We start from the raw sequence: 21,107 nt of genomic DNA on the forward strand, positions 1-21,107 counted from the left end.
AAAATAAAGTAAGCAAATCAAATCAATTAATGTGGACGGGAAGGAAGAGAGGAGGGTAGGTGGAGGCGAGTGGTTACGAGTCAAAAGCAATGTTAAAGAGGTGGGCTTTCAGTCTAGATTTAAAGGTGGCCAAGGATGGGGCAAGACGTAGGGGCTCAGGAAGTTTATTCCAGGCGTAGGGTGCAGCGAGACAGAAGGCGCAAAGTCTGGAGTTGGCAGTAGTGGAGAAGGGAACAGATAAGAAGGATTTATCCATGGAGCGCAGTGCACGGGAAGGGGTGTAGGGAAGGACAAGTGTGGAGAGATACTGGGGAGCAGCAGAGTGAGTACATTTATAGGTTAGTAGAAGAAGTAGCCTACTGTCTCTTCTGTATTTGTCAGTTTATTCTTTTTTTTTTGCTTTTGTCTTGGTATTTTTATTAATTTAAAATAGAATAACAGAGGACAATGCAGTGTAACATCATAACAGCATACAAATTGCAAGAATCATGAAAAGGATAGAAGAGAGAAAGAGTGGAGAGTAAGAAAAGAAAAGTCTCTAAAGTAGGACAATAACAAAGACCACTTCTCCTTATGAGTGATATAGTGACATGACGTTTTAGTTTATTCTAAAGCCTGGTTCAGCTTGGGGCTTGGAAGCTTTTTTTTTTTTTTTGTTACATTTGTAGCACGCGCTTTCCCACTCATGGCAGGCTCAGTGCGGCTTACATGGGGCAATGGAGGGTTAAGTGACTTGCCCAAAGTCACAAGGAGCTGCCTGTGCCTGAAGTGGGAATCAAACTCAGTTCCTCAGTTCCCCAGGACCAAAGTCCACACCCTAACCACTAGGCCACTCCTCCACTTGAGGTTCTACATGGAATGTTGCTATTCCACTAGCAACATTCCATGTAGAAGTTGGCCCTTGCAGATCACCAATGTGGACGCGCAGGCTTCTGCTTCTGTGAGTCTGACGTCCTGCACGTACGTGCAGGATGTCAGACTCACAGAAACAGAAGCCTGCGCAACCTTCTACATGGAATGTTGCTAGTGGAATAGCCTGTGTACACAAACCAGGACTCTTAGCCACCAACTTCAAGAAAGTGCTAGAAACAGTTCACACCAGTATAATATAGCAGATATATAATTTATGTGTATAGAGTACCCTCAGATATGAACCACTATAACTGCAGTCAATGAATGCTGCTAAAAAGTGGCATAGCACTTCTTTCATTAGGTAACTCTAACAATTTTTTGGGAGAGCAAATTATGCTCGTTTTTTTTATGCGTCCCAATCACCACAGTGCTATAAAATCACTTGTTACTTTTAAAATAGTATATACTAGGTGAAAACTGTGCACTTATCTTTTAAGTTCTTGCCTCCCAGGCAGAACTGTCTTGCCTTGCTGAAACATTTATCAGTTGCCTTCCCCTGGAACTGCCCGACACCGCAGGGTTTCAATAGCTTTCCTCAGGGACAAGGGTTAAGGCTGCATAGATCTTATCTTACTCCTTCTTTGTTGCTTCTTTTCTTTGTTTAAGCAATCCACAAAACAAGGCCTTGTTAAGTGACTTGCCCAGAGTCACAAGGAGCTGCCTGTGCCTGAAGTGGGAATTGAACTCAGTTCCCCAGGACCAAAGTCCACCACCCTAACTACTAGGCCACTCCTCCACTGTTGCGACTACTTGAGATTCTACATGGAATGTTGCTATTCCACTAGCAACATTCAATGGAGAAGTCAGCCCTTGCAGATCACCAATGTGGCCGCGCAGGCTTCTGCTGCTGTGAGTCTGACGTCCTGCACGTACGTGCAGGACGTCAGACTCACAGAAACAGAAGCCTGCGCAGCCTTCTACATGGAACGTTGCTAGTGGAATAGCAACATTCCATGTAGAATCTCCAATAGTAGCAACATTCCATGTAGAATCTCCAATAGTATCTATTTTATTTTTGTTACATTTGTACCCCGCGCTTTCCCCCTCATGGCAGGCTCAATGCAGCTTACATGGGGCAATGGAGGGTTAAGTGACTTGCTCAGAGTCACAAGGAGCTGCCTGTGCCTGAAGTGGGAATCCAACTCAGTTCCCCAGGACCAAAGTCCACCACCCTCCCTAACCACTAGGCCACTCCTCCTGTAAGATTGTCTGTCTACAGAGAACAACCATTACAGACCAGTTTATGTTCATTTTACCAGACGTATTGCCAAGGACACTTGATTGTCAAGTATACGCATCAAGCCCCTGACGCAGCCCCTTTGGGCAAAACACGACCTGTGATGTTTTATTGGTGTTTTTTTTCCCTAGAATAAAGATTGATTTGCACTACTGACTGATCTGCTCCATTTGTCTCCACGTTGGATTTTGCAGATCATCTGCCTTGTTGTTTCTTGGAAAGAACAAAATGGTAATGTTATAAAACCATTTCTATTCCTATTTTGAATTCTATAGCACTTTTCTTTCCCTGAAAAGGAATCCAAAGCTATTTACACCGAGGAACATTCAACAGTACGCTTTTTATAACAATGACTGCCAGTATCTGAACCATACCGTAAATTATAAAGTACAGGATGTCCCCGTTTTGTTAGTGCAAAATATATTTAAACTCACAGCATAAAATACACCCTTGGCTGCTTGTTCATGCTGTTTAGTTTGTGGCCACTAGGGGTGCTGTAACACATACATAAAATACCTTGGACCAAGATGCACTAAAACAATCGTTAATGCCCGTTGCTTACCGATTCCTCAAGGAAAGGGAATGCAAATGAGCTGCTCGTTGTAGCTCACTTGCATTCTCTATTCCATCGCTAAACAGTCGGTCAGTTGGCCGGTCGAGTATGTGCAGAGCAGCCAAGCGTTATGCTGGCTGCTCTGCGCATGCCAAATATGCCTCCCTGTGCCGCCCTAAAGGAAGACGCCGTGCCGCTCACCTCCTCCACAGTGTGCTGCAAGAAGGCTCCAATCCTAAGGAGAGTGCAGTTGAGGACGCCCATCGAAAAAGCCGAGCTAAACGCATTGTGATTGGCTCAGAGACTTCCAGGTCTCTCAGCTGAGTGAAGCACGTCCAAAAAGGATGTTTTTATTATTGCGGGGGGGGGGGGGGGGGAATGATAGCCAAAAAGGACATCTTTTTTGAAGTGGAGCGCTTTTTTTTTTGTTTGCAGGTGGGGGGGGGGGGGGGGGGGTTGAGCTAAATGCGCTGTGAGAGACTTCCAGGTCTCTCAGCTGAGTGAAGCACGTCCATAAAGGACGTCCCTGACGAGCACTTTTTTCCCCGATTTTTTTTGTAAAATTTATAGACGTTTTTCAATCCCGCGCAGCCCCAACGACAGGTACAGACCTCTCGTTAGATTTTCCAGCGTTAAGGCAATCGGAAAAGGTTAGTGCATCTCATTACAATAGGGTTTCTACTCAATTTGCTCATCTGTTGCTGTCCTTGGAAAATGGCTTGGAGACGTCTTTAGTGCATGCCAGGGTTTACTACTTGCTCGTTATTGGCTCATTAATGGCTCGTTAAGTTTAGTGCATCTGGCCCCCAAAAAACACAGGGAAGTGGGATGGGGTATTGGGAGGCCAGGAAACAAGGTGCACAAATGGGAGGGGAGAATTGACAGAGTACTGGGAGTGACTTGGAGAGGTAAAGGAGGACTGCAAAGGTTGGGCTGGACCAGGGCCAAATATTCTCCAGTGAATTTTCACTGACTTACAGCTAGTATATGGGAAATGTCACATTCCCTGTTGACTGGGGGGGGGGGGGGGGGGGGGGGTGGACATACCATAGAGGGTTTTGATATGTTACTGAAGTCCAGGGTATTGCTTGACCAATTCTGACATTGACTGTTCTCGACCACCACAAGAGTTGAGCGAGAATATTTAATTTCTCTCTGGGCTACTGTAATCTAATATCTATATATATAAAGCTCACCCTCAACGTTCTATTGACTGCTGACGTCACTGAAGCCAAGGTTCGTATGTTCGAAGCTCTGAAGCCACGAAAATCACAGTCTCTGGGCCCCGCTCTCGCGTCAAACGTTATGACGTTGAGGGCGGAGCAGATTCTCACCTCCAACGATCTACTCAGGCCACAAACTCCGGTTTTCCACACTGTAGCTCTGCTCCGCCCTCGCGTCAAAACGCGATGACGTCGAGGGCGGGCCACGAAAACCGCCACCCACACAGAGCTACAACGGAAACAGCAGCGGTGCATGCCACGAACCAGGTAAAACCGCGACGAGCCATGCAGCCATGAAACCCTTGCTAGCGCCCGTTTCATTGCGCTCAGAAACGGGCCTTTGTTTACTAGTATTTAATAAAACAATAAATGCCTCAGCATTGCTACATGTGTGAAGTGAATTTAGAGAATCTTATCTTATGATACATATTTACTAACTGCAAACAGATCCAGAGTAAGGCATCTAAATCCAGACCACGAAGAGGCCGAGTACAGAATATGAAGCGTTTGGAGCTTCTTGGATACTGGTTGAAGTAGCCTTGGCAAGATTTATAACAACTGATAACAGATGATAGCCGTAAACAGTGCTTTTTTTGAGGGGGTACTTGGGGGTACTGAGTACCGGCACCTTTTCCATTGTCTGCTAAAATTGACCCTTGGACTCCACGTTTTAATGAAAGAGCTTATGCTCTGCACACCAATTCTGCTTTGTCACAGATTCTGTGACTGGTTGCAGGGGGCCTGGCTATTGTGGGATGAGTCCCTCTCAGTGATCAACCCACCCCTGAAGAGTGGCCTAGCATTTGAGTACCGGCACCTTTTTTGCTAGAAAAAACGCACTGGCCGTAAAGGAAAAATAAATAGGAAATCTGATGCTGTGGCTCTGTAAAATTATCCTGATATTTTGTTGGAGGAATTCCAGTGGCAGTGACATTCAGCTACTATCGGGATAACCTTATCTATATTGTAGGTCAACCTAGTGGTCCTATCTCAATGGATAAAACAGATGAATATTGGGCATCGAAATAAGCAGATAAACCCTAGTCATCTGTTTTTCTTTTGTGGTGGCCGGGACAGCTGAATATCTCCCCCCTTAAGGATCTATAAGATATAAACAGTAATAGGGGTCCTTTTACAAAGGCGTGCTGAAAAATGGCTTGCAGTAGTGCGGGCGCGGGTTCGGCGCACGCGCCGATCCATTTTTTTAAGCGCGCCTATAAAAAAAGGCCTTTTCAAAATGTTTGCTGAAAACGGACGTGTGGCAACGTGAAAATTGCCGCGCGTCCGTTTTGGGTCTGAGACCTTACCACCAGCCATTGACCTGGCGGTAAAGACTCACGCGGTAACCGGGCGGTAATGACCTAGGTGCACCGTGCCACTTGGCGCGCATCCATTACTCGCGCCCGAAAATAAATAATTATATTTTTCAGACGCGCGTATCGGACGTGCGCCAAAAATGAAATTACAGCAAGAGTCACGTGGTATTCGGGCGGTCACTCCATTTTGGCGCATGTTGGGTGCAAGTAGACGCTTAAGCGGCTTAGTAACAGGGCCCCTTAATGATGTAATAAATGAAATTGCCTAATCTTTTATTTGTCCTGTGTTTCTTTCTTGAATATATATCAAATTCTGTCAAGGAGGGACTGCCTTATGTGCTTGTGTACAATGCTGGGTATAAAACCAGTAGTAGTATCATTTTACATCCTTGACTCCTTATCCGCATTGGGACAGTTCTTAAATGCACAGCTTCACCTAAGTTCCATTTCGGCGTATTTAAAATGAATTGGAATGGAGAATTAGCCTGATAGTTAGAGCAGTGGGCTGAGAACCAGGGGAGCCCAGTTCAAACACCACTGCGGCTCCTTCAGATGTTGGGCCAGTCACTCAACTGTCCATTGCTTCAGGTTGTACCTGAATGTAACTCTCCTTGAGCTAAATCCCAAATCCCATCCCTTCCCTTCCCCTTGAAGAGAATTCTCCTTTGTACTTTACAATTTGAATTCACTTTGTTTTTGTCTGCTGGAGACTTTGGGAATACTTCTGAATTTGGATTCATGCAACTCCTTCACTTGACTCAACTAAAAAAGCATTCTTAATTACCAATAGCCAACAGGGTTGGGGTGGGGGTGGGGTAGAGGAGGAGCTGGAAGTGTTATACCTACTTAGGTCATTTATAACAAAATTCTGAATGACTGCAAAACTAGCTTAGGTGCAGGTACTTCTCATTTAATAAACAGCTGAGAGTTGGGATTATCTGCTGTGGTCATCTGATAAACCTGTAGTAGTAACATAGTAACGTGAGTAACATAGTAGATGACGGCAGAAAAAGACCTGCACGGTCCATCCAGTCTGCCCAACAAGATAAACTCATATGTGCTACTTTTTGTGTATACCTTACCTTGATTTGTATCTGCGATTTTCAGGGCACAGACCGTAGAAGTCTTGCCCAGCACTAGCCCCGCCTCCCACCACCGGCTCTGCCACCCAATCTCGGTTAGTGATGGCCCCTAAAGATGTCCACTATGTGTTGCCTTTGTGGAATGACTGTACCTTCCCACTCAACAGGGCTACAGTTAGACATGCAGGGTCCCAGGGCACAAACCGGGGAGGGAGCCCATAAGCTGACCTTCAGCCTATGCCTCCTATAGCTTGAGGCAGGTTTGGGACCCCCTAGGTTATGAGGGTCCAGGGCAATTGCCCCGTTGGCTACCCCCTAACGCTAGCCCTGCTACTCATAGGATGCTGTCAACTCTGCTTCTGCAACAGCCAAGGGAAGGAAGGAACCCCACCTTGGTTCTGAATCCAGTTTTCCACACAGTAGACTGGGTTTAGCCCTTTAGTTTTCTTAAATGTACCTACGTTAGCTTGGGCTCAAAATAACACATTTCAAATCCATGATAATTGCATGATCTTGTGCAATTAATTATTTTTTAAGTGTACATGAAAGGGTGCAATTGAGTTCATTCTTAACATTTCTGGTGCAAAAAATGCAGCTATTCTACATTATGGAGAACACGCATGGAGTTACTATACCAATCAATATATAAACTTCATGAAAGGAGAGTCCGCGGGGGGGGGGGGGGGGGCTTATTTTAGGCTCAAGAAATGTGTGCTACCTGACCCTGTCAAGTAGGGTGATCCATAGACCACAGCATGTTAACAATGGAGCTTGACATTGCTAAGTCCTGCTGATTGAAACAGGTGCGCTGGAGTTGAAATTCCAAGTGCGTTGCCGTGAAAAGAACAGACCGCGTTAGCTTTTAAAAAGTTTTCATAAATCCAAACAGCTTCAGAAAAAAATCAACAGCCTTTTCTTTTGTAAGCTGCATCCTTCGCTACAGCTGGAAGTACCCTTTTGGCTTTCTGCACTATCTGAAGATGATATTCAACCTGGGTTTCTGATTCCCCCCCCCCCCCCCTCCAAAATACCCTTGGATTCCAATGCAGCTGCAATTTTGTCGACTGCCTCATTTTCCATTATATTTTTTAACACAATGCCAGGGCTGGTGGTTGGGAGGCGGGGATAGTACTAGGCAGACTTATATGGTCTGTGCCTGAAAAAGACAGGTACAAATCAAGGTAAGGTATATACAAAAAACTAGCACATATGAGTTTATCTTGTTGGGCAGACTGGATGGACCGTGCAGGTCTTTTTCTGCCGTCATCTACTATGTTACTATGTTATGTTACTATGTTATGGTTAGTTTTGGGGTGGTTTTGCATCTGTAACCTATAGGGAAGTTAGATTAAATTAGACTTTGCTTCCTAGCTATCTAGACTAGGCCTGAACTGTATTTTTATGAGGATTAAGCTGTCAGTATTATTGATCCAAGCTGGTGTACCATAACGCAATGCAGTGCAACGTGGAGCTTAATTGTTTACTCTAGGTGGGACAGAAGAATTGCAATGGACTAGGTGACCTGGGTACAGTAAAGGACATGACAACACGAGCACCAGAATATATGACAAACCTAATAGAACTACCTACACGTAACGCTCTCAAGGGTGCTAGAACATACCTCACCCTACACTTTCCCAGCTGCAAAGGCCTAAAATACAAATCTTCATAATCAACCAGCTTCATATACATTTGACCCAAGACTTGGAACACAATACCGAAAGTCCTAAAATGCACGATATGACTACATAACTTTCCAAAAACACCTGAGAGCTCACTTCTTTAGAAATGTTTTCTTCAATGAGCCCACATGGAGGGGCATAATCGAATGGGGCTGGCCATCTATATGGCTGGCCCCATAAAGTGGCGCCCTGACCGTATTATCGAAACAAGATGGCCGGCCATCTTTCACTTCGATAATACGGTCGGAGCCGGCCAAATCTCAACATTTGGGCTGGCTTTAGAGATGGCCGGCATTGGTTTTCAGCGATAATGGAAACTAATGGCAGCCATCTCAAACCCAGCCAAATGCAAGCCATTTGGTCATGGGAGGAGCCAGCATTTGTAGTGCACTGGTCCCCCTCACATGCCAGGACACCAACCGGGCACCCTAGGGGGCACTGCAGTGGACTTCAAAAATTGCTCCCAGGTGCATACCTCCCTTAGCTTGTGTGCTGAGGTCCCCAAATCCCTCCCCCCCAAAACTCACTCCCCACAACTGTATACCACTACCATAGCCCTTAGGGATGAAGGGGGGCACCTACATGTGGGTACAGTGGGTTTTTTTTTTTTGGGGGGGGGGGTTGGAGGGCTCCCATTTATCACCACAAGTGTAACAGGTAGGGGGGTGGGCCTGGGTCCACCTGCCTGAAGTGCACTGCACCCACTAAAAACTGCTCCAGGGACCTGCATACTGCTGTCATGGAGCTGGGTATGACATTTGAGGCTGGCATAGAGGCTGGCAAAAAAATGATTTTTTATTTTTTTGGTGGTGGGAGGGGGTTGGTGACCACTGGGGGAGTAAGGGGAGGTGATCCCCGATTCCCTCCGGTGGTCATCTGGTCAGTTGGGGCACTTTTTTGAGGCTTGGTCCTAAAAATAAATGGACCAAGTGAAGCCGGCCAAGTGCTCGTCAGAGTCAGCCTTCTTTTTTCCATTTTTGGCTGAAGCCGGCCATCTCGTAACCACGCCCCCATCCCGCCTTCCGTACCGTGCCGAAACGCCCCCTTTAACTTTGGCCGGCCCTGCGATGGAAAGCAGTTGGAGCCGGCCAAAATTGGCTTTCCGTTATACCAATTTGGCTGGTTTTAGGAGATGGCCAGCCATCTTCCGATTTGTGTCGGAAGATGGCTGGCCATCTCCTTCGAAAATAAGCAGGATAGTCAACCTGAACACTAACCAACACACTACAATGCTCAATCAATAATGGAAACTGAACACGACTTGCATCTGCTCCAAAAAGCAATATAACATGTCTAACTGAATTAAACTGTAAGCCTCATGGAACCGACAATTTGGTTGGAAAATGTGGGGTACACATGAAGAAATAAGTAAGTAAATAGAGACAAACCCTATATAACATGGGATTTCCTGGAAATTAGGGGCAGTGAGAGGAGGGGACTGGGAGACTGAGTGAGACGGAATATGTGAAAAACAGTGGACTCCAGCCCCTCAGAGGGACTGGAAAGATATGTCACCAAAGTGGGGGGGGGGGGGGGGGGAAGCAAGGATTTCTTCCTGGAAGAAGGTGAAAAATTCCTATTCAGATTGAGCTAACATCAGAAATGATGCTACAGTGCAATTCTGATTTTAAATTGGACTTTTTTTTTTTAGCCTGATCACAGATAGCACAGTCTTAAGTCCATCCGAGCGAACAGGGGGTAAGCTAGAATAAATATGTGGTATTGACCAGGGGCGTATCTGCGTGGGGCCACAGGGGCCTGGGCCCCCGCAGATTTCACCCTGGACCCCCCCCCTACCGCCGTCAACCCTCCCCCGCCGTCACCTACTCCCGCCGAGGTCCGCTTCCTCCTGCCTGCCAGTGCCTTTTACTTCAGCTGGTGGTGGACCCCAACCCCCGCCAACCCAGCCGAGGTCTTGTTTAAGTTTTCTTCCTCGTGCTGTGCTGTTAAAAGCTGCTTGCATCCCTTCCCTTCCAGTTTCGGACGGAGTCTGACGTCGCAGCATGTTGACGTCCTGCACGTACAAACAACGTGCTGCGACGTCAGACTCCGTCCGAAACTGGAAGGGAAGGGATGTAGCTTTTAACAGCACAGCATGAGGAAGAAAACTTAAGACCTCGGCTGGGCTGGCGGGGGTTGGGGTCCCCCGCCAGCTGAAGTAAAAGGCACCGGCAGGCAGGAGGAAGCAGACCTCGGCGGGGGTAGGTGACGGCGACGGTGGGGGAGGATTGACGGTGGTGGGGAAGGTCGGCGGTGGCGGCGGCCGGGGGGGGGGGGCTATAATGTGCCCCCTCGGTCTAGCCCCTGCCCCCCCCCCCTACCGCTGAACTTCAGATACGCCCCTGGTATTGACTCTGTGTGGAAACATTAAGCGTAACATCGAACTGAAATACACAGATATGTAAGTTTCTACATATTTCTTTAATCAAAACTTAATCAGCACAGCAAACGCAATGAAACCCATAGGAATTGAAAGGGCTTCTTTCACATTTGTTGCATGAGAATCGCAAGTGCGGCTTTTGTAAAAGGAGCCCTGAATTTGTTAATTACTTTGTCTAGCTATTAGCTTGAGTTAAATAAAAAAAATCATACATTAATTCTCAAGCACAGTTGTATTTACTGTGAGCATCTTTTGCTTATAAAAGAAAAGGCATTAACATGTACCGCCTTTCTGTGGTTTACATATTATATACAGGTACTTATTTGTACCTGGGGAATGGAGGATTAAAAGACTTGCCCAGAGTCACAAGGGAATTGAATCCAGGTCCACCAGGATCAAAGTCCACTGCACTAACCACTAGGCTACTCCTCCACTAGCAACATTCCATGTAGAAGCCTGCCCTTGCAGATCAGCAATGCGACTGCGCAGGACGTCAGACTCACAGAAACAGAAGCCTGCGCGGCCACGTTGCTGATCTGCAAGGGCAGGCTTCTACATGGAATGTTGCTAGTGGAATAGCAACATTCCATGTAGAATCTCCAATAGTAGCAACATTCCATCTAGAAACTCATCCTCCACTAGCAACATTCCATGTAGAATCTCAAATAGTAGCAACAGAATCTCAAATAGCAGCAACATTCCATGTAGAAACTCATCCTCCACTAGCAACATTCCATGTAGAATCTCCAATAGTAGCAACATTCCATGTAAAATCTCAAATAGGGAAAGGGAACTGGGACTTGACATGCCACCTTTCTGAGGTTTTTGCAACTACATTCAAAGCGGTTTACATATATTCAGGTACTTATTTTGTACCAGGGGCAATGGAGGGTTAAGTGACTTGCCCAGAGTCACAAGGAGCTGCAGTGGGAACTGAACTCAGTTCCCCAGGATCAAAGTCCACTGCACTAAACACTAGGCTACTCTTCCACTAGCAACATTCCATGTAGAAGCCTGCCCTTGCAGATCAGCAATGGGACTGCGCAGGCTTCTGTTTCTGAGAGTCTGACGTCCTGCATGTAAGTGCAGGACGTCAGACTCACAGAAACAGAAGCCTGCGCGGTCGCGTTGCTGATCTGCAAGGGCAGGCTTCTACATGGAATGTTGCTAGTGGAATAGCAACATTCCATGTAGAATCTCAAATAGTAGCAACAGAATCTCCAATAGTAGCAACATTCCATGTAGAAACTCATCCTCCACTAGCAACATTCCATGTAGAATCTCCAATAGTAGCAACATTCCATGTAGAATCTCAAATAGTAGCAACAGAATCTCAAATATCAGCAACATTCCATGTAGAATCTCAAATAGGGAAAGGGAACTGGGACTTGACATACCACCTTTCTGAGGTTTTTGCAACTACATTCAAAGCAGTTTACATATATTCAGGTACTTATTTTGTACCTGGGCCAATGGAGGGTTAAGTGACTTTGCCCAGAGTCACAAGGAACTGCAGTGGGAATCAAACCCAGTTCCCCAGGATCAAAGTCCACTGCACTAACCACTAGGCTACTCCTCCATTAGTAGCATGCCATGTAGCATCTCAAATAGGGAAAGGGAAATGGAACTTCATATAGCACCTTTCTGGGCTTTATACAACTACATTCAAAGCAATTTACATAGTATATACTGGTACTTATTTGTACATGGGGCAATGGAGGGTTAAGTGGAGTTGCAGTGTGAATCAAACCCAGTTCCCCAGGATCAAAGTCCTCTGCACCAACTACTAGGCTACTCCTCCGCTACCAATAAGGTATAAACAGATCCTTTAACAACCCATGATTCACAATTTGCAGATTTCCAACAACTGTATCATCAACTTGACACTTGGGAGCATGGTTCAACCAACTGTGCTGCGTAATGTGCATTTTGTTTACCTGGTGCCCAGCGTGGAGGGCTTGCATTGCCTGACTAGGCACACATGGGACATTCCCATACCAACTGATGCTAGAAAAACATGAATATATGAAAAACACAGGAATGGTATTGCTGAAGGTACCCATACTTCTAAGTAGAGTGACAGAAGATCACCAAGTACCAAGTGATGCATTTGGAAACCAAGAAAATGTAATAGAAACATATAGAAAAAGCCCCAGCTCACATAGGTGCCCCAGACTGATGGGGGGGGGGGGGGGAGGAGGAGGGAACTTAAAAGCTCACCTGGATCTCTCTCCTCTTCAATCAGTCCAAAACTCTGCTGCGCGACTCATTTTCCGCCGGAGTCGCTATGCTCACATTAGCCCTCTCCTCAAGTCACTTCACTGGCGCCCTATCCGTTTCCGCATTCAATTCAAACTTCTCTTGCTGACCTATAAGTGCATTCACTCTGCCGCTCCCCAGTACCTCTCCACTGTTGTCTCTCCTTACGCCCCCCCTCGGGTACTCCGTCCTGTGGATAAATCTCTCTTGTCTGTCCCCTTCTCCTCTACTGCTAATTCCAGACTCCATTCCTTTTATCTCGCTGCACCTCATGCCTGGAATAGACTTCCCGAGCCTGTACGTCATGTGAAACTTAACATGGCCAAAACCGAGCTTCTCATCTTTCCCCCTAAACCTACCTCTCCTCTCCCCTCTTTCTCTAACTCTGTGGATGGCACTCTCATTCTCCCTGTCTCATCAGCTCGTAACCTTGGGGTCATCTTTGACTCCTCTCTCTCCTTCTCTGCTCACATTCAGCAGATTGCCAAAACCTGTCGTTTCTTTCTCTATAACATCAGCAAAATCCTTCCCTTCCTCTCTGAGCACTCTACCAGAACCCTCATCCACACTCTTATCACCTCCATTAGCCCTCTCCTCAAGTCACTTCACTGGCTCCCTATCCGTTTCCGCATTCAATTCAAACTTCTCTTACTGACCTACAAGTGCATTCACTCTGCCGCTCCCCAGTACCTCTCCACTGTTGTCTCTCCTTACGCCCCCCCTCGGGTACTCCGTCCTGTGGATAAATCTCTCTTGTCTGTCCCCTTCTCCTCTACTGCTAATTCCAGACTCCATTCCTTTTATCTCGCTGCACCTCATGCCTGGAATAGACTTCCCGAGCCTGTACGTCATGTGAAACGTAACATGGCCAAAACCGAGCTTCTCATCTTTCCCCCTAAACCTACCTCTCCTCTCCCCTCTTTCTCTAACTCTGTGGATGGCACTCTCGTTCTCCCTGTCTCATCAGCTCGTAACCTTGGGGTCATCTTTGACTCCTCTCTCTCCTTCTCTGCTCACATTCAGCAGATTGCCAAAACCTGTCGTTTCTTTCTCTTTAACATCAGCAAAATCCTTCCCTTCCTCTCTGAGCACTCTACCAGAACCCTCATCCACACTCTTATCAACTCCATTAGCCCTCTCCTCAAGTCACTTCACTGGCTCCCTATCCCTATCCCTATCCCTATCCGTTTCCGCATTCAATTCAAACTTCTCTTACTGACCTACAAGTGCATTCACTCTGCCGCTCCCCAGTACCTCTCCACTGTTGTCTCTCCTTACGCCCCCCCTCGGGTACTCCGTCCTGTGGATAAATTTCTCTTGTCTGTCCCCTTCTCCTCTACTGCTAATTTCAGACTTGATTCCTTTTATCTCGCTGCACCTCATGCCTGGAATAGACTTCCCGAGCTTGTACGTCTAGCCCCGTCTTTGGCCGTTTTCAAATCCAGGCTAAAAGCCCACCGCTTTGACGCTGCTTTTGACTCCTAACCACTATTTATTTATTTATTTATTTGCATTTGTATCCCACATTTTCCCACCTATCTGCGGGCTCAGTGTGGCTTACAATACACTGTGAATGATGGAAATACAATTTGCTGCAGTACGATTATCGGTTACATTGTGAAGAGTTATGGGAAGACAAAGTAGAGTCAGGATATCATTTGGGAATAGAACAATGGAATATAACAGTGGGGAATTGATAGGGCAATACTCACTTGCCCTGTACCCTTTTATCCCCACCTCTTTAATTCCCTTACCTCTTAGATATTCGGTCTGTTTGTCTGTCCTATTTAGATTGTGAGCTCTTTGAGCAGGGACTGTCTTTTCGTGTATGATGTACAGCGCTGCGTATGCCTTGTAGCACTATAGAAGTGACAAGTAGTAGTAGTATTAGTAGTATATATCTAGACCAATGTGGATCTACCATACACCATAAATCTATCACTTCAATTTAGTGTAAAAGAGAGGAAAAAGGCCTCAGAAGTAAGCATACAGCACCCGCAGACTTCCGAGGCCGTTTTCCTCTCTATTAAGTGATATATTTATGGTGCATGGTAGATCCACATTGGTTTAGAGTGATAGTCTGGTTTTGGTGGATTCATTCTCTTTTTGTTGTTGGCAATGTATATTACACTTTCTAAATTCCAGAAGGAAGACATCTTTGGTACAATGCCAAGATTGGCACAAGAGAAAATATGAGAGCGTGAAAGTTGTGCCCATGTTACCCTGGCTTAAGATAAAAGTTCATTCCTGCTATGGTATATGTAAACAGATCCCATTTAAGTTATTCCAGCCTGCTGTAGCAGGCTGTGTTGCTTCATGAGTTGGTTGTATCCAAAGCAGCCTCACAGGACCCAGATATGTATAAACAGTCCCTTCACATGTCACTAAGACAGTTCATAAGTACATAAATATTTATTTATTTATTTATTTGTAGCATTTGTATCCCACATTTTCCCACCAATTTGCAGGCTCAATGTGGCTTACATTATGCCGTAATGGCGATCGCCATTTCCAGGTACAGAATTACAAATGGTATTGCATTAAGGCGCATACATGGTAAAGTAGAAAACAAAGTGGAACTGCATAGAAATTCCTGAGCGAAAGAGAAAATGATAACATAAGTTAGATGGTCAGCTATAGAAAGTTCATTTCCGACATGAGAGATAAAGTGACAGTGCGTATTGCGTAACTTTTATTAATAGCAGCAAGGTTTTTTTAGTCAAGTATAAAGAGTTCGGTTTTGTCTATTTCATATAAAGTCTAGTTGTCTAGTATTTAGGATACATCGTTATGGTATGCCTTCTTGAATATTGTCACACTGGGACAGATCAAAGGTCCATCAAGCCCAACAGTGACCAATCCAGGTCACAAATACCTGGCAAGATCTTGAAAAAGTTCAATACATTTTGTGCTGCTTATCCCAGAAATAGCAGTGGATTTTCCCCAAGTCAGTTTAATAATGGTCTATGGACTTTTCCTTTAGGAAGCCGTCCAGACCTTTTTAAAACCCTGCTAAGCTAACCACCTTTACCATGTTCTCTGGCAACGAATTGCAGAGTTTAATTACACGCTGAGTGAAGAAAACATTTCTCCGATTCGTATTAAATTTACTACTTTGTAGCTTCATCACATGCCCCCTAGTCCTAGTATTTTTGGAAAGAGTAAACAAACGATTCACGTCTACTCGTTCCACTCCACTCATTATTTTATAGACCTCTATCATATCTCCCCTCAGGCATCTTTTCTCCAAGCTGAAGAGCCCTAGATGTTTCAGCCTTTCGTCATAGGGAAGTCGTCCCAACCCCTTTATCATTTTCATCGCCTTTCTCTGTACCTTTTCTAATCCCACTATATCTTTTTTGAGATGCAGCGACTAGAATTGAACACAAGCTCAAGATCTATGTCTCTGCTACTTTATGGCCTGAACTCTTTCCACTTAGCAATAATGCAGGACCCATGTCTCACAGAGCCCCAAGAGTATCAGTAATGCCATGCTTGCTCTATACACTCCCCATCGTCTTCTGTATCCTCTTTCTTGACTTCTCCATTCTTGGGACCTCACTCGCTTTCTAGACTTTGTGTGAAAGATAGAACTATTGCTGGGGGAAATGGTGCATCAGGAAAGGATTGCCATCGGCAGCTCTCTGGCTGACTGTATAGCTTCCATGATTCACCCTCACTCTGGGACAATATATGCTACTATTAATTTGCTCACATACTCCTCAAACCTGGGGGAGGGGAGAGAAGGATGCATAGTAGAGCCCAGGCGGTGAACTCCACCCTTCTTGTCTTCATCCTCCTGTGATCCTCTTGGTTTTGGTGGTTTGAAACAGACCTGATCAAACTTGACCAGGACTACACTGAAATGTGGGTAAGGGTTAAGGCATCGCATCCTTATTATCCCACCCCCCTCCACACACACACATCTGCCTCATTTATTTGTTAAATCTAATATAGTTCAGTAGTTCTCAAACGTGTCCTGGGGGACCACCAGCCAGTTGGGTTTCCAGAATATCCCTAATGAATATGCATAAGAGAGATTTGCATGCCTGTCACCTCCATTATATGCAAATCTCTCTCATGCATTTTCATTAGGGAAACGATTTGCCAGTGGTCCCCCAGGACAGGTCTGAGAACCAGTGAGATAAATGATGGACTTGCAGAACCCAAGTCTCTTCATTAGCTGGTCAGTGTCTTATGGGTCTGAAGGTAGAGCTGCATCACAAGTAGGACATTTTTTTCCAGACTATAAAAAGATGTATTAGATCATCTTTTACTTTAATACCTTCAGGTTTTGTTTTCATGGTTTACTTGTCCTTTTTTATCTAATTTGGAGATTTTTTCATCACCTAATTGAACTCTTCAGTCTGTGAGTTACAGCACATACTGGACTTTGCCTAAGATCAATCAGGGCTGTCTCACCTCTAAACTTTGCAAAGTGTACCTGAAAAACTAATACATTTTAAAAACTTGTCAATTCTGTTTATAGAGAAAATCACAGAGGCTTCTGCTGGTTTTTTTTATAGACAGTAAAATTATGGATGCACCAGCTTTTGAGGTCAAACATCCACTTCAATCAATCTGTTGTCTATAAGGTGTCACCGGTCTCTGGACCAGTATTTATAGCTACTTTTCTTTAGAAATTTTTTTCTCAAAACTATATTATTATTCTGAGAGCCTATCCCATAATTCCAGCTACAGTCCAAAATTATTTCCCTCCACCAAACTTAAGTATTGCCATGCCGGGAAAGACCAAAGGTCCATTGAGCCCAGCATCCTGTTTCCAACAGTGGCCAATCCAGGTCACAAATACCCGGCAAGATCCCCAAAATGTACAAAACATTTTATACTGCTTATCCCAGAAATAGTGGATTTTCCCCAAGTCCATTTAATAACGGTCTATGGACTTTTCCTTTAGGAAGCTGTCCAAACCTTTTTTAAAGTCCGCTAAGCTAACCGCCTTTACCACATTCTCTGGCAATGAATTACAGAGTTTAATTGCACGTTGAGTGAAGAAAACTTTTCTCTGATTCGTTTTAGCCCATAACTTACAAGTTATGGGCTAAGGAAACAAGTCACCACCCCTCATTGACCAAAACTGTCATATTTTTTTTCCAGAGGTTTAATGATTTAGAAGTACCTTATTGTTTGAACTACACTAATCCTATTTTTAAATATTTCTCTCTCCAGTGCCCTTTCTCAACCAGTTCAGTGACAGCAGTGGTTTGATGCCTGGCAGTCTATATAATGTAGTGACCTGAAATAAATCAGAGGAAAAGCCTAGAGCGTTTCATTTATTTTAAAGGCTTAATTCCAAATGCCTCGCTGAGACAGAACTAATGTCTGTCTACCTTTATCTTAAACAGTATAGCTGCATTCACAGCACAAAGAACACACACCACCGAGGTTCGTTTGTGACTGAGGCTGCAACCATATCAGACATTAACCTGCTCACTTTGTATTGACGGGATGAAGGGTTGACTCAGGAAAGCTTTCAAAAACTAGTCATGGATGCATTGAGGGGGTCTTTTACTAAGCGGCGTTACCGCTCACTAAAACGAAAGTTCCGCTGGGCTACCGCAGCAGCCCGGCGGTAGTTCTCACCCCCCAGCGCGTTTTATTTTTGTAGTGCTGGTATGTACCCGGCAGTAATCGGGCCGTGGCGCAAGCTGCCCGGTTACTGCCAAGTTAGCAAAGGAGCCCTTATTGCCAGCTCAATGCTTCACTTGCCGCATGGCCATTTCTTAAAAAAAATAAATTTGTGTCCTAAGCTTTTATCTGTATCTTAAATAATTGACTGTGGATAATTAATGCACCTTAGAACCTTAATGTATCCTTAATGTAAGCTCTTTGAGCAGGGACTGTCCTTCTATATTAAACTGTACAGCGCTGCGTAACCCTAGTAGCGCTTTAGAAATGTCAAGTAGTAGTAGTAGTAATGTATCCAGACCGCCCAAAACACAGCAGCCAGACTGATATATGGTAAAACACGATTCGAAAGCGCTAAACCCCTTCGAGAAAAGCTGCACTGGCTCCCAATCAAAGAACGGGTCATCTTCAAAATATGCACATTGGTCCACAAAATCATGTACGGCGTAGTCCCAGGATACATGACAGACCTCATAGATCTGCCAAACAGAAACAGACTCAGATCAGCACGATCATACCTAAACCTACATTACCCAAACTGCAAAGGGCTAAAATACAAAACAACTTACGCATCCGGCTTCTCCTACATAAGCGCACAACTATGGAATGGACTCCCGTATGCTGTGAAAACAATACATGACCACCTATATTTCAGGAAGTCATTAAAAACCCACCTCTTCAGAAAAGCTTATCCCACCGATCCAACATAAATCCCCACACCCTGCAACACAACATAATCAAAGATCGTACTGGACAATTTACTATCCTCTTTCCCCTCGACCCCATGATGCTTGATTCACCTCTATCTCATTTGACCACAACACAATCTTGTATCTGTTGTCAACCGAAATGGCAAACGCCTTTACGGTACTTTGTAAGCCACATTGAGCCTGCAAATAGGTGGGGAAATGTGGGGTATAAATGTAACAAATAAATTAATGCTCTTCCTGTCATTTCACTCAGACTTTGCAATATCTAACCCCCCCACTACAAATTAGAGCTGTCCAGAATAACATATTTTACTACTCAGCCAAACACCAATCGTGGGCATTGAGCTTTCACATAAATAATAAAAGCAGCAACCTGAAATCAGAGATCGAGAGTTTATTTCATATTCCAACGGATTATTCTTATTCGAATTTAAATCACTATTCGGCCGAATAATATATTCGGGGCCGAATCGAATTGAATACGGATATTCGGTACAGCCCTAGTATAAATATCCCCCCTTCCCCATCCCGTACTAACAAGTGTCAAAAAGCCGAATTTGCCAGACGCTTTTATTTAATCCATGCTTTCTGTCCCTTGGCACGGGGAGTCTGGGCTTTGTAACATTATCATGTCCCCCCCCTTAACTTCATTCCTACAGCAGCCCTGAACTCCGCCCATCCCTCCCCCCCCCCAATATCCTGAGATTGTGTAAAATTACTGGGAGGGGTTTTCTACCCCCCCCCTCCAATATCCAGACATAGGACTCTGCCAGTTTCCCCACTCGCCACCCTGCCTCTATTGTCATTTGAGAGTTCAACTGAGAATTAACCACAGACGTACGAGGCGAGTTACACCCGCCCCCCCCCCCCCCTTCCCCAGGACTAACCTGGCTAAACTCATTGTACTGTCAATGACAAGGTTCCCATAGCAATCGTACAGATAACTTGTTGCCAAGCAACAGCATCAGCTACAGCCTGAAAGAAGAATCCTTTTGGGACCCGACTGCTACCCAGACTTCAATTATTTGATTACTGCAACAACCTGATGCCCCTGTCGGTTCTCCGAATATATACTGCACCCAAGAAACGGGTTTTAAATTTTACTTTTCACTCTGCTGGGGTTTGTTTGTTTTTTTTTTTCTTGCCACAAAATAACTCAGGAAGCTGCTCTCCTATTTGCATAAGTTAAAACAAGACCAAAAGAAAGAGCATAATACCTTCGAGGCAACATATCCTCCAAAGTCCGGAGTGAGTAAGATCCCCTTTGGTCTTCTTGGGCTGAGTCTGCGTTTCATCCAGAGTCACGTTGGTGCCGTTACAGATGTGAGCCCTGGAATAGAGCCAGTAGTCGGTGCCAATCGCGATGGTCATCAGGCTGAAGGCAGCAAAGGCGCCCGCTGTGGTCAGCAGCATCTGGACCCCGCGATCACACCACCCCATCGTGCATCATAGTCTCGCCCCCACAGCCCGTCCGGTGAAAGCGGAGCCGCTCCGGAGCCTCAGACCAGGCTGCTCGCCCCTGGCTAATCTCCTGTCCATGCACACGGCTCAGACAAAAGAAACCAACGAAGCAGCATGGGTGGGAAAAAGTAACCAGGGCTTTGCCTGCACCCTCTAGGAAAGTGCTGAGAGCTCCGTCTGCAAACTGCTGCTCCCCTGAAGCATGATCAGCCCTAAAGCCCGCGCTCTCTCTGAAGTGATGTGCAGCTCTCCCGGGTTAATCTACTTTCTCCTAGCCCTAAACTCCAGCCTTAGGAACCGGGAAGGGTTCAGATGGCAGCTTTCCCTTTCTGGGGTGGAGCAAAAGAAATATGCAAAGAACTGGGCGGAGACTGATTCTGTAAGGACCAAGGGGAAAAGACTTTACAGTCAGAGTCTGACCCACCTCCAAGAAGTAGAATTAGAACACAAGTTCCAGCCAATTACCCCCCCCCCCCCAAATCAAATTCAGCGTCCGGTATTTAAACTTCACTGCCCGGATATAAACTGAATTCACTTTAGTTGTGAATTGCCTTGTGCGTGAGTGTGTGTTTTAAATACGTTTCTCTGCCTTATATCAGTTAATCCCTCACAATTTAATAAAACGTATGATTAGATCTATTAA

At 45.3% G+C, this 21,107-nt stretch overlaps 1 protein-coding gene across 1 annotated transcript in view; it reads right to left on the reverse strand.

Annotated features, from left to right (window-relative positions):
* CACNG4 (calcium voltage-gated channel auxiliary subunit gamma 4) overlaps nt 1-20,443 on the reverse strand; it is a 76,823-nt gene extending 56,380 nt beyond the window's left edge. Inside the window, exon 1 of the mRNA XM_030206890.1 lies at nt 20,221-20,443. Within this exon, the coding sequence (XP_030062750.1) occupies nt 20,221-20,443 (223 nt within the window). The remainder of the gene's footprint in view (nt 1-20,220) is intronic.
* Nucleotides 20,444-21,107: the final 664 nt, after the last annotated feature.

This window comes from Microcaecilia unicolor, chromosome 6 (genome assembly GCF_901765095.1).
Source record: "Microcaecilia unicolor chromosome 6, aMicUni1.1, whole genome shotgun sequence".
Taxonomy (NCBI): Eukaryota; Metazoa; Chordata; class Amphibia; order Gymnophiona; family Siphonopidae; genus Microcaecilia; species Microcaecilia unicolor.